The 19,919-nt window shown below is 51.1% G+C and overlaps 7 protein-coding genes across 7 annotated transcripts; 4 read left to right on the top strand and 3 right to left on the bottom strand.

Moving 5' to 3' along the window:
* Window positions 1-408: 408 nt before the first annotated feature.
* Window positions 409-3,404, top strand: NUU61_000714 (putative protein transport membrane glycoprotein Sec20; the record flags this gene model as incomplete). The annotated part of the gene is made up of 7 exons (XM_056651297.1): window positions 409-728; window positions 849-1,096; window positions 1,161-1,701; window positions 1,902-2,162; window positions 2,216-2,294; window positions 2,365-3,180; window positions 3,240-3,404. 7 exons carry the CDS (start codon window positions 409-411, stop codon window positions 3,402-3,404), a joined length of 2,430 nt encoding a protein of 809 aa, XP_056516147.1.
* A 983-nt stretch (window positions 3,405-4,387) lies between these two features.
* NUU61_000713 (uncharacterized protein) lies at window positions 4,388-5,624 on the top strand (the record flags this gene model as incomplete). The annotated part of the gene is made up of 4 exons (XM_056651296.1): window positions 4,388-4,428; window positions 4,494-4,651; window positions 4,704-4,878; window positions 4,934-5,624. The coding sequence occupies 4 exons, from the start codon at window positions 4,388-4,390 to the stop codon at window positions 5,622-5,624; spliced, it is 1,065 nt and encodes a 354-aa protein (XP_056516146.1).
* A 110-nt stretch (window positions 5,625-5,734) lies between these two features.
* On the bottom strand, window positions 5,735-9,082 carry NUU61_000712 (uncharacterized protein; the record flags this gene model as incomplete). The annotated part of the gene is made up of 9 exons (XM_056651295.1): window positions 5,735-6,406; window positions 6,466-6,526; window positions 6,613-6,642; window positions 6,701-6,816; window positions 6,888-7,051; window positions 7,378-8,421; window positions 8,475-8,667; window positions 8,735-8,908; window positions 8,990-9,082. 9 exons carry the CDS (start codon window positions 9,080-9,082, stop codon window positions 5,735-5,737), a joined length of 2,547 nt encoding a protein of 848 aa, XP_056516145.1.
* A 4,176-nt stretch (window positions 9,083-13,258) lies between these two features.
* On the top strand, window positions 13,259-14,788 carry NUU61_000711 (uncharacterized protein; the record flags this gene model as incomplete). Its single annotated transcript, XM_056651294.1, has 1 exon — window positions 13,259-14,788. One exon carries the CDS (start codon window positions 13,259-13,261, stop codon window positions 14,786-14,788), a length of 1,530 nt encoding a protein of 509 aa, XP_056516144.1.
* Window positions 14,789-15,067: 279 nt separating this feature from the next.
* Window positions 15,068-16,382, bottom strand: NUU61_000710 (uncharacterized protein; the record flags this gene model as incomplete). Its single annotated transcript, XM_056651293.1, has 3 exons — window positions 15,068-15,204; window positions 15,359-15,853; window positions 15,941-16,382. The coding sequence occupies 3 exons, from the start codon at window positions 16,380-16,382 to the stop codon at window positions 15,068-15,070; spliced, it is 1,074 nt and encodes a 357-aa protein (XP_056516143.1).
* An 825-nt stretch (window positions 16,383-17,207) lies between these two features.
* On the bottom strand, window positions 17,208-18,362 carry NUU61_000709 (uncharacterized protein; the record flags this gene model as incomplete). The annotated part of the gene is made up of 1 exon (XM_056651292.1): window positions 17,208-18,362. The coding sequence occupies one exon, from the start codon at window positions 18,360-18,362 to the stop codon at window positions 17,208-17,210; it is 1,155 nt and encodes a 384-aa protein (XP_056516142.1).
* A 353-nt stretch (window positions 18,363-18,715) lies between these two features.
* On the top strand, window positions 18,716-19,806 carry NUU61_000708 (ATP-dependent Clp protease proteolytic subunit; the record flags this gene model as incomplete). Its single annotated transcript, XM_056651291.1, has 5 exons — window positions 18,716-18,883; window positions 18,962-18,980; window positions 19,056-19,081; window positions 19,152-19,293; window positions 19,382-19,806. 5 exons carry the CDS (start codon window positions 18,716-18,718, stop codon window positions 19,804-19,806), a joined length of 780 nt encoding a protein of 259 aa, XP_056516141.1.
* Between the last annotated feature and the right edge of the window lie 113 nt (window positions 19,807-19,919).

Below are 19,919 nucleotides of genomic sequence, written 5' to 3'. Positions count from 1 at the left end.
GATCGTCGCAGAAGTTTTTTTTAAGTGATGTTGTCCCGGGCAATTGCCTCGCGGCTTTAAATTAGAGTGTCCTCGGCTGGCCGTTGCTTTGGTCGATTATCCAGCAGCAATTGGTCGGTTGGTACAAGGCTCCGCTGGCCGTTGGAAATGGTCGATATGAAGTCGCCTGGATGTTGCGGGCTTCGGATGTTTGCCGGAGATGCAAACACATCAATAGACCCGCCCGCTTCAATCTGTCAACATGCGAACTTGATGCCACGGATTGTTTGAAGACGCAGACGCAGTGATCTCAGTATAGATCCCTCAGCGAATGCTGTTGAGAATTCTGACACTCCATTACTCTCCAATTCCCGATCCCTCGAATTGAATGCCTTGCACCCACTGAGCAACCTTCGTCAACCCCCCAACATGTCCGTCACAACTGCTCTCCAGGGCCGCCTGAAAGAGCTATCGGCGACCCTCGGACAGATCCAGCCTCTGGTTAGCCGGCTACGTGGCTTTACGACCTCCATCGGACAGGGCGACGAGGCACGTGTGGAGCTCGGCGCTGAGATTCATGCCCGGTTGAAGGAAACCGAAGAAGAGCTGGAGCTTCTCCGGGTGGAAGTTGAAGGACTTGAAACAGGCTCCGATACCAGGAAAAAGGCGTCGGCAGCTCATGGCGAGAAAGAAGTAGAGCGAGAGCGGGTGGTCGCCATGGCGGGGAGGTTGGCGGACGATCTTAAAAGGTGGGCATCATTGTTCCCCGGTGGCTAAGAGCTGGCTCTTGTGTTCACGGAGCTCCCTGAGCATATACGGATATGGAAACCACAGCTAGCTGTATTTTACCGTGCTAATGCTTTTTCCAGGACGCGTGGTGATTTCCGAAATGCCCAGCTGCAAGCAAAGCGCAATGCCGAACTGGCCAAGCGCAAAGAGAGAGAGCTGCTGCTGTCGAGATCTCAATCCTCGGAGAACCAGCGAAAGCCGTCGGAGAAACTTACGCAAGATGACTTGGCATTGAATGCGTCGAATGACGTTACGGCCGCTTTGCGCAGAACCCACCAGCTGATGCAGACGGAGCTCTCCCGCAGTCAGTTCGCGCAGGAGACCCTCGGTAAGTCCCGTTTCAGACCATATCCATCATGTTTCCAGAGTGTCACTGACAAATTTTTGAATAGAACAATCCACTGCCGCAATCTCTTCCTTATCCGACTCCTACAGTAGCCTCGACACACTTCTTTCCTCATCCCGCAGCCTCGCCAACTCGCTTCTCCGCTCCCAGAAATCCGACACATGGTATCTTGAAACGGCTTTCTACATTCTGATTGGGACCATCACATGGCTTCTCTTCCGCCGTATCCTCTATGGGCCTATGTGGTGGCTCGTCTGGCTGCCCGTCAAACTGGCCAGTCGATTTGTATTTGCCGTGTTGGGGGCAGTTGGGCTCTCCAGTACTGCTGTGGAGTCCCAATCCCACGCAGCCGGGAGTGACCTCTCCATGGCTATACATCAGACTGCTACAGCGGCCAGCGAAAGCGTAACAGCAAGTGGTACTACCTGGGATGAACCATCAACGGAATCCGAGAGTGATCGAGTGATCGACCAGATTGGAAAGATGGCCGAGGACAATGGCAAGCAAGAAGGGACCAATATCGACGATATCACCCCCGAGGAAAAAATGAGGCAAGATGAGATCCCACGCAATCCGAAGAAGAGGATGTACGAGGCAGAGCCGCACGATGAGCTATAGATCTTATACATCCGATGCTTGGCTGTAATGAAAACCACGCCAGTGACGAACCATTGACATTTCTTGATTTCCGTGTAATAATAATTATGCCATTAGATCTCTCTATTCAGAGAATATAGAATGGGCTTCGCCGTTAGACTAAACCGCTGTAACTACTTGGGGTGTTAAGTGCGACGCGTGTCACGTGGAGACGCGTCTCTGCACCACCGGTGATTCCCGAGTTGTATCTGCCCACTCGCAGACCCTCGAGCAACCACCCGTCTGAAGACACCTTGAAACTGCCCAACCTGGGCCCAGAGACACCAATGGCTTCTACTTTCTTCAATAACAAGGCCCGCGCCGCTGCGGCTGCGGCGTCCAGCAGTTCCAAACCCAAGGCCGGCGAGAACAAGGAAGAAACGACTCGGTTGCAACCCTGGGTCGAGAAATAGTGTGTTAATCGGGATTTGCCATGGATGTCGTCCGATGCTAACAAAAATCTAGTCGGCCAAAGACCTTGGACGATGTGGCGGCGCAGGATCACACGACGAAAGTCCTGCAGCGTACCTTGCAAGCATCGAACGTATGTGAAGAACTACTTTGCAAAAAACAAGCCTCCTCTATGCTGAATGTTCGAGCTCATCAATTTCTAGCTCCCCCACATGCTTTTCTATGGCCCCCCTGGCACTGGTAAAACATCCACGATCCTCGCCCTCGCCAAATCGCTCTTCGGCCCTGCCCTGTACCGCTCCCGAATCCTCGAACTGAACGCCTCCGATGAGCGCGGCATCGGCATCGTACGTGACAAAGTCAAAAACTTTGCACGGGCGCAGCTGTCACAGGCAACGGGGCTGGACGCTGCGTACCGCGCGCAGTACCCATGTCCTTCCTTCAAGATTATCATTCTTGACGAGGCAGACAGCATGACGCAGGATGCGCAATCGGCGCTGCGCCGCACGATGGAACAGTACAGTCGCATCACGCGCTTCTGTCTCGTGTGCAACTACGTCACGCGCATCATCGAGCCGCTGGCCAGTCGGTGCAGCAAGTTCCGGTTCAAGTCGCTGGATAATTCGGCAGCCGGCGTGCGCTTGGAGGAGATTGCTCGCGCAGAGAATCTCCGGTTGGAAGATGGGGTCGTTGATACCTTGATTCGCTGTGGTGAGGGTGACCTGCGTCGCGCTATCACGTATCTGCAGAGTGCGGCTCGCTTGGCTGGTGTTGCTGGGCTGCCCGGTAAGAAGGATGGCGATGACGATGCGGAAATGACTGATGCTGGTGCCCCTGAGGCAAGTTCCATTACCGTCCGCACGATTGAGGAGATTGCTGGTGTCGTCCCTGAAAGTGTCCTGGACCAGCTCGTGCAGGCCATGCAGCCCACGAACGCCGGGTCGGCGTACAAGGCCGTCTCGACGGTTATTACGGATCTGGTGGCGGACGGGTGGAGTGCCACCCAGGTTATTGGACAGGTTTGTGTTTCCCTTGTACTCTTGTCTTTTGTGGTGCTTTGCTTACACTCGAACTATAGTTATACCGCCGCATGGTTTTCAATGAAGCGGTTCCGGATTTGCAAAAGAATAAGATTGTCATGTTGTTCTCAGAGATGGACAAGCGGCTGGTTGATGGCGCAGACGAGCACCTATCCATCCTGGACCTGACGCTACGCATTGCGGGGATTTTGCGCGGGGCATGATATTTCTATCAGCCCATCAAGCGACTCATAAACTTGCGATACAAGCATATTTGTTCCTGGAGGTGCTGTGTTGATATCCGCATCATGGCGACACAACCGCATTCAAAGTAGACGGGCGTTGGCGGGGACTGTGGACATATTTCCAGGCGTTACATTTCCAGCTCTGATTTTGAACTCGTTGCAAATGCGAATGGCTATGATACCCTTTCATTGCGCGGGTCGAATATACCCGACACGCTTGGCAGCTCGTATAGTTTAGGCGGCTCCTACTCCCGCACAGCCCCAGCAGGCGGAGATCTTCAGCGTCAACCCTGGAGTCTGCTGGATTTACTTTAAGAATGATTCTACAATCACCCAACCTACAAGAAAATGCGCAAGCTCTTCGACCGAATTACATCGCCTGCCCGCCCAAGGTCCTCGGCCCTCGAGCAGTTCCGCACCTAATCCAACTACCACGGAGCAAGAGAATCCTCCCGCACCCAGAATCACGGAGCCCGTCCAAGAATACCAGAATAATCTTTCCATATCCGGGATCGAAGGGGATTACGCATATTCCGAACTTCACCTGGCATTACAAGAAGCCAATACCACGCTCCAGAAAGAGCCCACACAATAGGAGGCACTACTCGACAAGGGCGAAATCTTGTTCCTGCTCGGCTATCTAGACGAGGCCGTAGAGACCCTGGAGACGGTGCTTCCATTGGCACCGCTCAAGCAGAGATGGCACGCTGAAGCGGTCTTGAACGACGTATGTGCGCGACTGGCGGAGGATCCGCCGCCGTATTCTGATGCTGGGGGGAAGTTTGATCCCTCTGCGGATGATTGTATGGAAGTATCCATTGGCAATGTTGCTTAAAAGCTGAGCTGATATCTGGTATAGTTCGTGCGATGATGACCAGGTTGCTCCCTGTGGACCCTGACTTGCAAACCGTTGCGAAACCCATTATACGTGGTATCTGGACGACGCGGCGAATTCGAAGCAGATGGAAATGAGGCCGGTCTTTAAATGCGGTGATATTCCATGGTGCGTATCCTGTTCTATGCAAATGCAGATCTAGCTATAGCCAAACTAACCCTTTGCAATGACAGGCGCATTCATTACCATCCATATGACACCAAGACCAGTGATATCTCGCTGTATCTTGCTCATGGCTATGAGGACCAGCAACCCGAGAACTGGGCTGCTCCTGTTGAATTTGCATTGGTGCTTTGGAGCCCAGGCCAGCTGTCACAGTATACCTCTCGCGGTATGGCAGTCTAGGCAATATCCCCACCTTGCATAATCCAACATTCAACTAGTTGCCAAACACTGCTTCAATGCGGATGAAGGCGACTGGGGCTTTACGAGGTTTTGTAATCCTGAGTCCCAGCAAAGCTCGACAGCAAGCAAGGAAATCCAAGGGGAAATTGCCATCACGGCGTATGTCCGTGTTATTGAAGATCCCACTGGAGTACTGTGGCACACCTTCCGCAAGTATGTGTTTTCTCAGCCCTAGCTATTGTTGGAGGATCTGGCTAATTTCTTCTAGCTATGATTCCAAGAAAGAAACGGGGATGGTCACCCCCGCTGCAGGTACATTCGCCGCTCTTCTAACCGGAACCGCCAAAACACTCTACTACTCACACATGCACGAGTCGTTCTGCTTCTCGACCAGCCACGACTTCACGCACTTCGACCTGGATATTTGCAACCACGATTCATTCGATCCCAGCACATACCACTCGCCGCGGGACAGTCTGCGCGCCTACACGGACATGAGCGCGATCCCAGACGAAGAAAAACAAACGAGGGAGATGGGGTTCGCGTCCAACAAATGTACGCTCTTTGAGAACTTGCCGTGGATCCTGCATCTGCATTTGAAGCGCGCCGAGTATGATGCTGCGCAGGGCCACGTGGTAAAGATCAGGGAGCGGCAGTCGTTCCCTATGGAGCTGGATCTTGTTCCGTTTTTCACTTCGTATGAGAGACAGGCTGCTAAGCTGGGTCAGTGGGTTCATCAACTTGCGGGGGTTGTTGTCCATGATGGGGATGAGAGTAGAGGGCATTTCCATACTTTTGTGCGGCCTAGTGGGACGGATGCGGTTTACAGGTTTGATCATGATGAGCGGATGACTAGAGCGACGGTTATGGATGCTGTTGATGCTAATTTTGGGTCTTCTAGGAAGAGTGCGTCGGGGCCGTGTGCTACGGTTTACATGCTTGTGTATGTTCGCAAATGAATCGAGCAACAAGATAAGACAGACTGAAGAGTATAGACGGTCAACCGTTGAAAAGGATCTAGTATATGGTGTATATCAAAATCTATCATATGCAAAACCCGCGGGTTCTCTCAAGACTCCGACCCCAGCAGATCCGAGAGCTTGTCCAGATACGCCAGAGGCTTAACCGGCCCAGAGACAAAGTCCTCCTGGGAACTGACGCCAGTCAACACACCCAGCGTCCCGCCGAGCTGGCCCTCCAGTCCGAAACGGATATCGGTGTTAGCGCGGTCGCCGACCATGCACGCACGGCTCCGGTCGAACTTGAACTTGCCCTCGATAGCATCCATCATCGCCTGGCTCGGTTTTCCCAGCGCAACGGGCTCCTTACCCAGCATCATGATCAGCGGCGCACTCATGGACCCGGCGCCGGGGAATAGCGTGCCGGAGTTCGGCAGCGTGGAGTCGATATTCGTGGCGAGGAAGACGGCCCCGCGCTTAATGTAGTGGTAGGCCAGCGCCAACTTCAGATAGTTGAGATGAAAATCGAGGCCCACGAGCACTACGCCCACCTCCGGGTCCAATATGGACTCGTCGCCCGCGGCAACGTGCTTGTAGTCCCCGGGCTTGATGTCGCGCCGGTACGCGGGGTCCGTGCCGCCGATGAAGGGCACGTTCTCGGAGCGTAGTTCTTGCTCGATGCCGGATTCGCCAATCACGAAGACCTTGCGCTTGTTTTCGGGCAGTTGCAGGATCCGGGAAATGTAGATTGACGAGCTGTACGATGACGAGAAGATCTCTTCCTGTTCTCGCCGGGTCAATTTTTGTTCTCCGTTTGCCTTGGTTGTGTTCCTGCACTCACCACCGTGCTGGGTATCCCCAGGCTGTCGAGCTTCTTGCGGTAGTCCGATCGCGACTTGGTGCTGTTATTCGTTACGAAGACTACTTGTTTCCCTGCATGACGCTTCAGCTTTCGCGCGCCTCGTGAAAGACTTTATGCGACGCGCACCTTTCTTGCGTAGTAGCTCGAGCGTCTCGACTGTTCCCGGGAAGCAGTGATCTCCAGACCATAAGACACCTAAACTCGGGGGGTTCACCTCAGCAATTGTAGCGACGGGTTCTCAATGTGGGGGAGGGGTGCCGGAGCGAAGACCGAAGCTGGCAGAAGGAGAGAACGGGCAGGAAACAGACCATCGCAGTCGAACAGGAATACCTGTATACACACACACACGTCAGCCCGATACTCCCAGTATATCAAGGAAAAGCCCCAAAGAATTCACTGACATCGAATTTGTCGAGGAAATCGCGGAGACCGGCCTGATCGCCGGTCAGGTAGCGGGGGTCGTCGACAACGCAGGGTATTGCGCCATGGTGAAGCGAGAGGAGAATCGCACGGAGCGAAGAGGACGAAGAGAAGAGAAGAGTCGTGCCACCCGAAACATTCCAGTCTTGTACAACCCGAAGTCTTCGACTCACTCGGCGTGGGGCAAAAGGTGGGTCTCCGCTTCATCTTCCCCGGAGAACGTTCAGGGAATGGCGCGAATGCTTCCCCTTCATCCATCGATGGATTGATGAAATCAACGCCAGAACCACAATTCACCATGATTACGGATACAATTCAGTCAACGGCATTTCCTAGCTCGGATACAGGTCGATCGTATATAATAGTTCTCTGCTATTGAGTCGGCGCGCCTTCATCGAAGCAGCCAAAACAAGCACCATGTGGCAGAGATATCTTAGGCAATGTGCTCCGCCTCTGCCTTTTCATGGTCACTTTGTTCATCCTTTTTGCGAAACTGCTGCTGCCCAATTTCCGCCAGACTCACCCCCTGCGCGCGCAATCTCTCCAGCTGCAACGAGGCCTCAGCCTCCTCGTCGCGCTCCTCCTGCGACATCTCCGGGCCCCAGAAAAGAAAGAACAGGATGAAGGCCCAGACAGCGCCCATGAAGATGGCAATGACCTTGCCGTAGTTGAACCGCTTCTTCCCACTGGGCCCGGCAGGGAGCGGGTATCGCTCACCGATGACGGATTGAATGGTGGCAGAGGCGGACGAGGCCAGATTCCCCAGCTGATATGTCAGTCCGACCATCAGCGAGCGCAGTGCAATGGGTGAAAGCTCGAGCAAATGGATTGGCATGGGGCCCCAGACACCGCCGACAAAGAACTGCTCGAAGAAGGCACTGGCTACCAGCGACATAGCCCGCGGCAGAACATACGCTGGGATGATGGCGCCACCCATGATGCATGACACCAGCATGGTTAGGCGTCGACCAAAAAACGTGCTGATGTAGCCGATCGTGCAGCCGCCCAACAGCGCGCCGATCTGGCCTACGACTGTGATGACTGTCGTCTTGGTGGCATCCATACCAACCTGGTCTTTCAGGAATGTGGGATAAAAGTCCTGGCTACCGTGCGAGCACGAGTTGAAGCCCGTCATCAGCACAACCAGGTAGACGAAGAGCACCCATTTGTCACAGAGAGCCCGTCTGGCGTCGCGCATGAAGACGCGGAACCCCATGGCGTGGCCGTGTTCGGCCTGTGCAGCATCCGCGCGCGCCTCGCGCTCTGCCTTCATGACCTGGAAATGGTTCGTCTCAGGTAGACACCAGCGGAACCAAATAATCAACACCGGAGGACCTGCCCCAAACCAGAACAGACAGCGCCAGCCATGGGTAGTTATCGGCACGAGGGCGCGATAAAAAGCGGCGGCGAGAAGATAGCCTATTGCATAACCCATCTCAAAAAGCCCCGAGAGCAGACCTCGTGCCTCGTAGGGCAGATCCTCCAAGGTCGTGGCGGCCGCTGGACCGAACAGACCTGAAGACGGTCAATTCAATGACAAGTATGAGACATAACGGGTTTTACTTTACCTCCCATGGCAATCCCGTACAGAGACCGGACGCCCAGGAACTGGGGCAAGTTCTGACAGAAGCCAGAGCACAGCTCCAGAACGATAAACAGGAATAGATTGATGATCATCGGCCATTTCCGGCCGTATCGGTCTGCCAAAATGCCGAAGACGATGGCCCCGACCGATCGAAGCATCAGGGTCACCGTCATACCCTTGCCAGAGTCAGTTATTGACCCAGGGCTTACAGGATACTCATGAATTTTGACATGGAATACATACCCAGGAAACATCTGAGTACGAGACATCGAATGCCTCAGATATCTCAGTGATGGTCATGGATACGGTGAAGAAGTCAAACGAATCCCATGTCCATCCCAGGAAGCCCGCCGCGAACATGAGCCATTGGTGGGTTGTCAATTCCCGCAGAATAGCATAGGGGTTTCTCAGCTTGTTCTACACGTCTCCTCGACATTGGTCAGCAAGATAGTCGTGTGCCACAAGTGGCATGTATAAAAAGCGTGCAACAGTCCTCACCCTGGGCGGTTTGAGACTGGACACGCGCGTGGCAAAGTACTGGATGATTTGGCTGGGCGAGTAGAACCAGCCGGCGGCCATATAGTTCCTCATGATGCAGAATGGACGCAGCAGCCTTGGAAGTATTGCTGGATCCTCAATGTGCAAAAGAAACAAAAAGATATCAACTCCCGAGGTCCCTTTTATACGCGGCAGGGAACGAGGAACCTTGCCAGCTTCCCCTTGGAACTTGCTGTATCTCATCCCGTCCCCTACTGTAATGGAAATGTGCACAGTCCACTCAGCGGTCTTTCATCCGCCATGCCAAAGGTTTATTTCATATTTCTCCAACTCCCCCTCCTCACAGAACTGACGCCAGCAAATCAGCCTGGAGAAACAGGACAACAAGAGACTCCCCCGCGCTGACGGCCAAATAACTTCCAAGAGAAAAGAGTTTAAGCCTAAAGCTTGTGTAGAATCTATGGCCCTCAATCTGCGGACGAAAGGAGCTGGGCATTGAATTTCCCCGCGCGTGGGCTCGTCAGCCAAGACCAGCGACACGGCTGCTTCCCCGTCTGAGCGCACGCAGGGGTGGGGCGAGTTTCATGGAAGCGGTGTAATCTCCTGGTATATTTCGTAGTCTTGCGCGAATTTCTATTGCCAAGGTTGTAGTAGGTAGGAGTAAGTGCCTCGGTAGATTTTGTATCTTTGTGCTCGTGCTAGACTAGGTCGGCAGTTAGATAAGATTCAAGAAGTATCGATCTAACTGAGAGCAATGATATCATTGTACTTGTTGGAAAATCATATATTCTCCCTTCTGGGTCTTGAGATCCAACGTTTAGTTGCATGAGACTAGTGATATCCACAAGCAAAATAGTTCTATTCTCTACAAGCTGCTGATCCCTGCTTCGCTCAGGTGCCTTTAGAAGGCGTAGTAGATACTAAAAATTAGATTTTAGAGCCCTGCTAACTAAATTTAGACTCTTTAAAGAGGTCTCATGACGGATATAATATATAGTCGCTGGGTTACTACTACTTTTTATCTCTAATTTTTCTTCTTTGATTTATTTTATGATCCTTTTTATAATCCTCTTTTTAGGCTCTATTCCCCCATTTCTTCCCTGTATTTAATATGATTAGTTGAACCAAAAGCTGGGGATTGTGTCACTGCGGTCACATATTCTTATATCATAGATTTCATTAGCGATAGGTCTTGTAAAAGAAGGTCCATATTATTATCCTCAAGGAGCAATTCAGAATTTGGAAATTTCCTGAAAAATAATTTCCGGATCTTCCAGTGGGACCAGATGCTTCACATCTTTCACCGTCCAAGAAACTCGCACTCCATTCTCAGCAAGCAGACCAACTAGAGTGTCAACCCGCTCTTTCGGCTCGACAATATCACAGTATAGATCTAAATGCGGATTTGTAGCCTGTGGTTTTCTGGGCGGGTTTGAGTTGGAGAAATCTAGCAAGACAAGTTGAAGGCAGAACACTTCCCAATTTATAGATCCAGGTGAATATGCTGGTAACTGAGCATTTCCAAGCATGGAGTCATCGCTACGGTTGAATTCCGCTCTTGATGGTTTGTTAGCAATCATCGTGTCTACCATATGTACCGTGTCTACCATGTCCATCCATGGACACTAACCCTAAAAGGCAAATAATCAAGGTATGGAACCGACGGACCCACTTCTCACCTCAGATTAGGGGCCTGATCTCAGCATCGAAAAAAAGTTCTTTCGCTTCTAGAAACATTCTCTTCTCTCATCACTCGCAGTATAATCCTGACTCCGCTGAACATGTCGATTTCGACAGACGTAAGAGGCCTCGGAGATACTATACTCCTTAACCCAAGAATAGTCAAACGAATAAAAAATCTCGAAAGATGGCTGGCTAACAAGGTATATTGGTCTAAAAAGCTCAGGATGTATTGTCGAGGCCAGCTCAAGAATGCAAAGCTCAAATAACCTTAACTTTTTCGGTAGACTTGGTCAGTGGCCTTCTCAACCACCTCCACGAGAAGGACATGGCCGATCTATGGAAACTACACCCGAAAATAGAGAGCATCCTATGCGGGTGCTGATGAGCCACTCACTAAAAAATAATGATAATTAATAGAGACGAGCGTGAGTACAAGTATTCAATTACAAGTATCAACGCCTCGTTGCCTCTTGGGATGCGGTATATCCAACCCATTCTGACTTTGAAGGTGACATAGAGTCGGGCAACGATATCGACTGCATGAGAATGTACAATTCCGACCTAGGCGCGCAAGAAAGGAAAATCAATTAGAGATCAGGGGAGCAGAGATAAAAAAAGTATACGCAAATACAATATGCAAATAAAATACAGACTAGCAGAGATACCGGTGTGGCAAAGAACAGTACAGATGCATTCGTATGTATAGCTCGGACCCTGCCATTGAGCCTGTATAGTCTTACATCCAACAGAGGCTTTTGGGGGGGGGGGGGCGATTTGACGGCAGGGCTGTAGGGATGGAAACACATTTTCATCAGAAAATGCCGCATCGTCAAGATCCCACAAAGCACACGCCATGTTGTTCCAAGTGGATTCTAGGGGCCGGACACTACCCATAGAGTGTTCCATACGCTACCCGATCGAGAGCCCTCGACGATCCCAGCCTGAAATAGACGCGACGTAATTTAGCTCCTTTCAGGGGGCTGGTGATGGTTTATTCAAGTACGGGCCTTGTCTTGATCAGATTAAAAATAAAAAAAAAAGTCAGCAATCCTAGAGGACTATTGTACAACCCGTTTCCCAAGATCAGGTCTAACTAAAGGCATTCAACTCGAGCAGCTGAGACTCTCACCAACCAGAGTGATCGGGTTGCCTGTTCTGTCGCTGTCGCGTGCCTTGTATCTCTCAATTCGGGATTACTCCACTTGGGCAAATCCTGCAGTGCTTACAGAGTTGCTAGGGCTAAAAGAGGAAAAAACACTCGCAGAGTGGTCTTCAGGTTATGAAGGATGTGAAGGAGGCCGAAGTCGGAGGGCCGTGTTTCCTATTTTCTACCTTGCGAGATCCACTTTTTTTTTTTTCTGTAAACGCCCCTATTTTATCAATCAAGAGAAGTCATCTAATCAATCGCACTAAGAAGTGGATCTAGCTGCAGGTGAGGCCCCATTTACCCTGTTCCTGGCCCCATTTGGGCCAGCATCCAGGAACCCTTTTCTCTTCTCATTCGGATTACAGGGAACTTATGTCTTATGTCTACATGGTACTTATAAGGACAATGTTTATATCGAAACGTGTATCGTTAGACTCCTGAAGCCCAATCGACAATATAATGGGGGACATGGGAAGGGGAGAAGTATAGATCATTCGACCCTCCCAATATCAAAGAGCTATCCATTAAGAATAATACAGTGGACCTCTTTGAGGGAGATTTTGCCAAGATCTTCCAGTGTATGAAGTCTTGTTAGGTATGGATGGAGTGATGGTTTTACGAAGGATCAATCCTTCAGACTTGAAGGAGTACGGCTTCCCGAGACATCGCATTTACTCTTTGATGTTCAACATGTTTTCCATGAATACAATCCCTGTACATATGCTGTCTTCTTCTCAGCCCGAATCTCGGATCTGGCCTCAAGGCCCTGATGGCCAACAGGGACATGACCCTTGGTGACTAGCCATAGATTGGGGATACATGAAACAGGTTAGAGAAATGGTGATCTATCCATGGATACCTCAATTCCTTTTACAGTATAGCTTTCCTTTGCCCAAGACGGCTCGGGGCAATCGAGGATGCAGAGATTTTTCATTCCTTTTTCATTTCATTTCTTTTAAATACCACCTCATAGCCCCGGGAGGTAGAGATAGACCCTGGGCCATGATTCATGAAAATAAAATACATTGGTATCCGTCGTTTATCGAGGCTGTGGATCTTGCGCGTGCTAGACAAAGTTTCCATGAATAGCCCCCCTCCAATGGAGTTTCCACCGCGTATCATCTGATAATCGATAATCGCAAGGTGGAACACCGTCGTCGGGCCCATGCATGCCGAGGGATTTCCAGAATCAATTGGGTCCGATTTTGGGGCCTTTTAGACTCGCAATGTTATATAAATGCTACTCTCTTATCCTCACGATATGGTAGAAGAGCGATCCCCATTTGATTCCATTTTTGTTGATCAACTTGTCGACTGACATCATTTATTCTTGCTGTTATTATCTTAATATCTACCTTTCGCCCTACCTTCAACCGAGCTCCGACCTTTGTACCTTGTCCGTGTGAGCTATTCGCTTGGCGGGTGCTTCTCCCACCACGATGCGCATCTTCAAGGCGCCATCAACATGTGTGGTCATATCCCTCTTCCTCCTCTTTTGCATTATCACCGCCAGACCAACAAACCATGCCCGTTCCGACTCCATGGCCCTTGAAGTCCGACCGGCAGGGGATCTGTCACCCCGCTATGGAGCAGGCAACGCCCTCCAGCCCCGCTACTTCATGACTGCCACACTTGTCTACGTCCCTTTTACAGCTGCAAGTGCACTCCTGTATGATTGTGCTCGGCATGGCGGCCAATCGTTGAGCTGTCAAGCTATCATCGTATACCTGCTTGTTATGAGTGGATTGTTCACAGCAAAATACATTTGGGTCTTTTTGAACTACGACCTTCCTTCAATGAACAGGGCAAAGACGAAGGAAGGCTTAGATGTGAAAGCAGCAGAGGTCGCTCTCAATACCGCCAGACTCAACTATGATATGACGAATACCAATCTCCAAAAGGCGCAACATGACTTGGACCAAGCATTAATACAGGCCAACCGAGACAGTGAACAATATTCTCACGATGAGTTTATCCGAAAGCATGACCGCAAGCTCAAGAATATTGAGTCGTTGAAGACGGACTGGGAGTTCTGGGCCAGCAGAGAATTGCGTGCTCTAGAAGACACGATTGGCCCCGAAGACGAGGCAGGGCAGGCTGAATGGAAGAAAGTGAAGGAAAAGCTCGAGGCAGCCAAGAAAGAGGACGTCGCTGACCTCAAGTGGGACGAACAAAAGGCGTTCGAAAAGGCCCTTGAGGATTTCAAAAAGAGCCGCCATGCAGACACAGAGACCAAAGACCAGAAGAACGTGATGAAAGGCGCCGCTGAGGCATTTGCCAATCTGGCTACGTTGAAAGGGGTTACCTCCGACTCCCTGACTGCTCCCGACCAATTCGAACACGACATGGCGAAGATCGAAGAGGGTTTATATCACAACCAACAGAAGCGCCGCCGGAGCTCTGACCTGCCGCGCTTGATGTATGACTCGTGCACGGAAGGAGGGTCCTGCCATCGGGTCTGGTACTCCAACGACCACGCCCAGCTTCAAAGGAGAGGCCTTTCGTCGTCGGATGTTACCCACAAGATTTACTTCACACCGAACGACTATGAATTCGCTCCCCGGTCTCGGCGACGAGACCATCTCACCGGAATGGTGGAATGTCGGGATGAGCAGACCTTCTCAACAAACAAGGGCGATCTTCATATTATGACTGCGTGGCGGAGTGGCCCTGATAGCGATGCTCTCAGTAACCTTGCGCACCAGTCGGTAGACACCCTGTTCAACAAGACGATCGAATCAATCAAAAATGACGGGGCGACGAGAAATGAAAAACGTGACCAAGTCCCATCTATCGCCAGCATGGGCAAGGAGTGCTTGAGCTTCGACGATCAAAGCAAGGGTGAACCTGCATTGTGGGGGTTGATCCATGTGACCATGAACCCAGCAGACATGGAGAACAATGACCTCGACTCGGACTTTGAGACATGCCAGAAGAAGATTTCTGATGCTGAAAAAAAGAAGAAGTAAGGGAAACTGGTGGAGTTACGTGGCAGGGGAGTCACGGAGCCAGATGAATGATTGATGTGGATTATCGATGTACTACATGTATGATTTCTTTTAACCAGATGACTCGTACCAAATGAAGATGCCATGACAAGAGAAGCCCCCAGTATTTACAAATATTTGATTCCGGTAAGTCATCAGTCATCGAACGAGGTAGATCTTGATCGTGCCTGATATTGTTGCTCCTTGCCCCGGTCCTGCACCTGCGGATCACTTGGATATAGTACAATTGCGTGCTGGGCTTCACCTGTATACTTTCCCGGATTTTATGTTGTCAAAGTACCCGTTGGGATACCAGTTCACTTTGTTCAAGGTAACGCCTTGCCCAAAAATGGCATAAGTATCGGCAATCCCAAGCGTCAGGCTCATGTCGCAGTCCCCTTGAGAATTGAGATCCAGTTGGGATAACTGGAAACAAGACCCAAAATAATATATAGGGGTTCTATCGATTGTTATGTCCTTGACTAGAGGAAGAGAGGGGGGCAAAAGAATTAGCTTAAACCTGCAGTGTTCAGTAAGAATCATCACACTTACTACTATCCTTGATCCAATGAAAGGCCTCGTGGAGGACAACGAAGCCAGTCGTCCGTTGCTTATCGATAAGCCATATGCCTTTTGAATCTTGCATGGGTTGGCGCGCGAGACTGTCTTGCTTGTCGATTGTGCTTTGAAGCGTCGGTAATTCAAAGGCCTTGTCGCATACCACCATCAAATCGTATTTCCGGATCATTATGCCCAGATGTTTCTTGCACATCCCGTCTTTGAGGTATTTATAATCCTCGCTGGTGAGTTCAAGGAGAAGAGCTTTGTCCAGCTCGTAGACACCTTTCGGCCCCTCCTTGGAGAAATGTCGGGACAGTAAATAAGCTTTGATATTGTGGTCTTTCTTTTTCTTCGAAATCAGCTCGTTGTTAGGCTCCAAGCCAAGATCGCCCAGTGTGCGGACTAATTTCAGGTCGCCATCGCCGCACATCAGTTTTCCTTGAGGCTCGGTGTTTTTCAATTTGAATTGGACGGCCTGGAAGTTCTCTGTGAAAGCGGAATCATGGGGAGGTTAGCAAGATAGATGATCGATGATGGCATGAACAATCTCAAAAAAGGTTCTCTCTCTCTCACCCAATGCTTCCTGTAACCTGTTCCCACCCTTGTAGAACCTGATTTCTTCCCCGCTGGGCTCATAATCGCTCGAACCGTCGTCGGAGCTGTCGTCGGAGCTCTCTTCGTCCTCGTCGATTGTATATGCCGCCCCAAACATAGAATAGACCATGTTTGCATATCGGATGCCTTGCTTCTCCTTATCATTCGCCATAACATTGTGAACGAATTTCTCCAGAACGTCGACGCCCTTGTCGGCCATTGTCGCCGCGTCCCGGAGAGGCTGGTTGACATTTTTCCCGGAGCATGACCCAGCTTTGCCGGCCGGGATCATTTCGAAAATGTCAGAGGCGACAAGCGTTTTGGCGTCGCGGTCTGCAGGATCTTCGTCACCCAGACTCCCTCCTATGAGCAGTCCTAGTCCAGATGCCACCAAGAGTGGTCGAAGTATGAGACCTCGCATGGTCAAAGGTCCGCAACGATCGCGCTTGTGTTTCTTCTTCTTCTTCTTTTCTTCTTTCCTTCTTCTTTCGTAGCTCACATATATGTATAAGCGCATTCATGAGAGCCCGGAGAACCCTGTCTTCTACATATATGCTACACAATCTTTGCCTTTCGCCCCCATTGCACTTTGAAGATCCACCCTGACAAGGCTGCGAGTATGCTAGCATCAACGTTGCTCCCACCAATCACTGAGTAATTCTCTGTAAAAAAAAATATTCCCAATGACTGTTTAATTCATATGAGAGTGACACAAAAAAAAAACGTTTTTAGGAACATACAATTGATATGGTTGTATGGTTGTCTTTTGGCAGTTGGAACTTTGCATAAACCATCGAGAAGTGGGCCCAAGGCGTAAATGCCCCAGACTAAGAAGTAAATCATCAAATAATGATTTAGCTAAGTGTAAAAGTAGCGGGAAATGGAATTTGCCAAGCGCATCCAGCTGGCTCTGAATCGTGAAATTGAGGCTGTAAAGGGCTCACTCTTTGGTCCCTGTGATGGGTTTTGACTAAAGCACACGGGCCTAGCGGGTGCTTGGGGCGCGTGGGGTCGACAAAGCTGTATATTCTGAGTAGGAGACAAGATGAAAAGCGAGAAAATGGCCCAAAAGGCGATTGCTATTTTCTGACAGTCCAACGATACTCCCGAGGGAGGCGCGAGCCTTGTTGGCACAGACGAACATATCCTGAACTTCGCAGGGCAAACTGGAACCCTTGAAACACGGGGTTATTACGGCATGTAAATATCCATGGATTGTAAATTTCTCTCATATGTCAATATGTGCTCACGAGTGTGTCTCGTCCCCCAAATATCGCTTCAACCTCCATAAAGACAGCATTGTCTTGACAGTGGCATGGCTCGCCGGTCTGAAAAACAGTGCCGGATGTTGAAAATGCAGGGATTCACGCAGTCTTCCCAGATCCACATCGGAGAGAAGCACCGATAGATCAAACACAGGGACGGTGGACTGGGTTTGCGGAAGCGTCACAGAGTCGGGCACTGCAAGGCTGGACTCGACCGTGTCGGGACTAGGCGAGCCAAGAAGCAGCACTCCACCGCACTCCATCCGCTCGAAGGGCTCTAAACGGCCCAACGCTGCTGTAACCCCGGCTTCTGAGGACTCGGGCACGTCGAGAACCGTCCATACACTAGTCCCATCAAGATGGCCAGGCTGGCTATAGGCGTCGACCAATTCCCTGACCACCTGCTTCCTCATACTCTGTAGCACGAACTGCGGCATGTTTTCTCTCCACACGATTTTTCTCTCCTCGTGTGCTGTGACCGGCCCCTGTGGGTGCTTCCATCGAAACGGCAGCAGCCGCATAATGGGCGTTTTCTTGCTCCGGGTTTTCCGGGATAATGGTTCGGAGATCCTTTGCAGGAGAGGGAGATAGTTAAGGATTCGGATAAAAAGCCTCCGGCCTATCTGGTCTTCGCGGTTCTTTGTCTGGGTGGAAGATTCGCCCGTGGAAGAATCCTCGGGGGTTGGGGGTTTCGGGGAGCGTAGTGAGTCTTGGAGCAAATCCAATGGCAACAAATAAACCTGGTCTGCATCTGGTCGTTTCACCATACCCCATTCCCCTAAAAGGTCCCGTGGTATCCTGGCCCCTGTCAGCGAGCATTGGCGCGACGGCGACGCGAGTGCCACGGCCCAGGGATTCTTCTGCAATTCTTCGTCGTCCGCCGCCGTTGGGCGACGTTTACGTGTCTTGTTGGCCCTGTTACGTGGGTGGCTGAGGAGAGGAGATTGAGGTAGCTGCTGTGAGGGACGCTCGCGCTGGGATATTTCGTCGGGAAGAGCATCGTGATGCTGGCTGCGCAGCGGCGAGGTAGAGACGTATCGAGCGGAGGTGCGAATTGCCGGTGAACAAGGCCTTTCAAGGATTCTGAATACTCCCAGGCGCCATGTTGCATAAGAGATCCGGCTGGCGCATTCCATGTTGAGTGATGAAGTGATGGAGCTCGAAGGAAAAAAAAAAAAAAAAAAAAACGGGGCCGCCTATCGGGGCTGCAATTTGCGAAGCAGCTCAGCTGAATAAAAAGATCGTTTTCGGGGAATTGTGTTATGAAAATAGAATTCAATATTGATAATATGGGAATAAAGGAAATTCTTGTAGCTTCTAAATGATTGAAAAAATAGTGACCATTGATCTCGAGTGCTGCGGAGTTCCCATATCTTAGCGCTGAGTTATCGCTCGATAGCTCGGAGCCCGTTCTCCCCGAATTCCCATCACCAATCCCTCATTGCAGCCGTACTTTCATGCTTGTGTTGGCTGTCTTGAGACCTTGAAGATGCGCCCAAGTGTATCTCTCCAGCGCCTGGGACGCCTATTCCCTCGCTCTCCGCGGGGACTCTGCCCGGCTGCCATCTCGTCGCGATCCTTCTCGAGCTGCCTGCCCGCGTTGGCCGGCACACCGCCGCGAGGCTGGACACCTACGCCCTTTGTGACGGAGACAGTGGTAAGTCGTGGTCCATAAGTCTTGAGAATGCTCTCATCAGAGCAAAAAATTGATCTTCGTGTGCTCACTGTTCTCCAGGGAGGTGGCTGGCACACCTGTAGGTTGCGCCCAAGATGTCCTCGCCGAGTACTACATTCGAACTGACCTGCGTATTCTTTGTCGCGCACTATAGATGACATCTTCTCTCGGTTATTGAAGGTACAGACCAAGCAGGAAACATCTCAACCTCTTTCAGATCCCCCGAGCTAAAGCTTGATCCCCAACCCAGGAACGCATCATCTGCCTCAATGGCGAAGTCGACGAGACGCTCTCAGCCTCGATTGTCGCGCAACTCCTCTTCCTCGAAGCCGACAACCCCCAGAAACCCATCCACCTCTACATCAACTCTCCCGGCGGGTCTGTAACAGCCGGTTCGTGTTGACACCACCCACTCCCTCCTGACCCCAGAGAGAAAGAAACGAGGCAATAATAACCCACACTCACATCCTCCGGCCACAGGTCTCGCCATCTACGACACAATGACCTACATCGCCGCGCCCGTCAGCACCATCTGCGTCGGCCAAGCCGCGTCCATGGGCTCGCTGCTCCTGTGCGGCGGCCACCCAGGCAAGCGCTACTGCCTGCCGCACTCGTCGATCATGGTGCACCAGCCCTCGGGCGGCTATTTCGGGCAGGCGACCGACATCGCCATCCATGCGAAGGAGATCCTGCGTGTGCGCACGCAGCTGAACCAGATCTATCAGCGCCATCTCACGGGTAAGAAGCAGCTGTCGCTCGAGGAGATTGAGAAGCTTATGGAGCGGGATTACTTCATGGGCGCGAATGAGGCGCTGGAGCTTGGGGTTGTTGATGAGATTTTGGATCGGAGGGTTAAGAATAAAGAGGATGGGGGCGAGGGTGCTGGGAAGCCGCCTACTTCGTAGTTTTCTTATTCTTTAGGACTGGGCGTGATTTGGGCTGAGTGCCTGTTCCTATTATACCTGGGATATACCCCCAAAGTGTACTATTATCATGACCGGCCATGTTTCTTATTCTA

Source organism: Penicillium alfredii, assembly GCF_028826965.1.
Source record: "Penicillium alfredii strain IBT 34128 chromosome Unknown utg000001l_segment0_segment0, whole genome shotgun sequence".
Taxonomy (NCBI): Eukaryota; Fungi; Ascomycota; class Eurotiomycetes; order Eurotiales; family Aspergillaceae; genus Penicillium; species Penicillium alfredii.
Note: the sequence above shows the minus strand (reverse complement) of the source record. Positions and strands in the feature narration are given on the sequence as shown.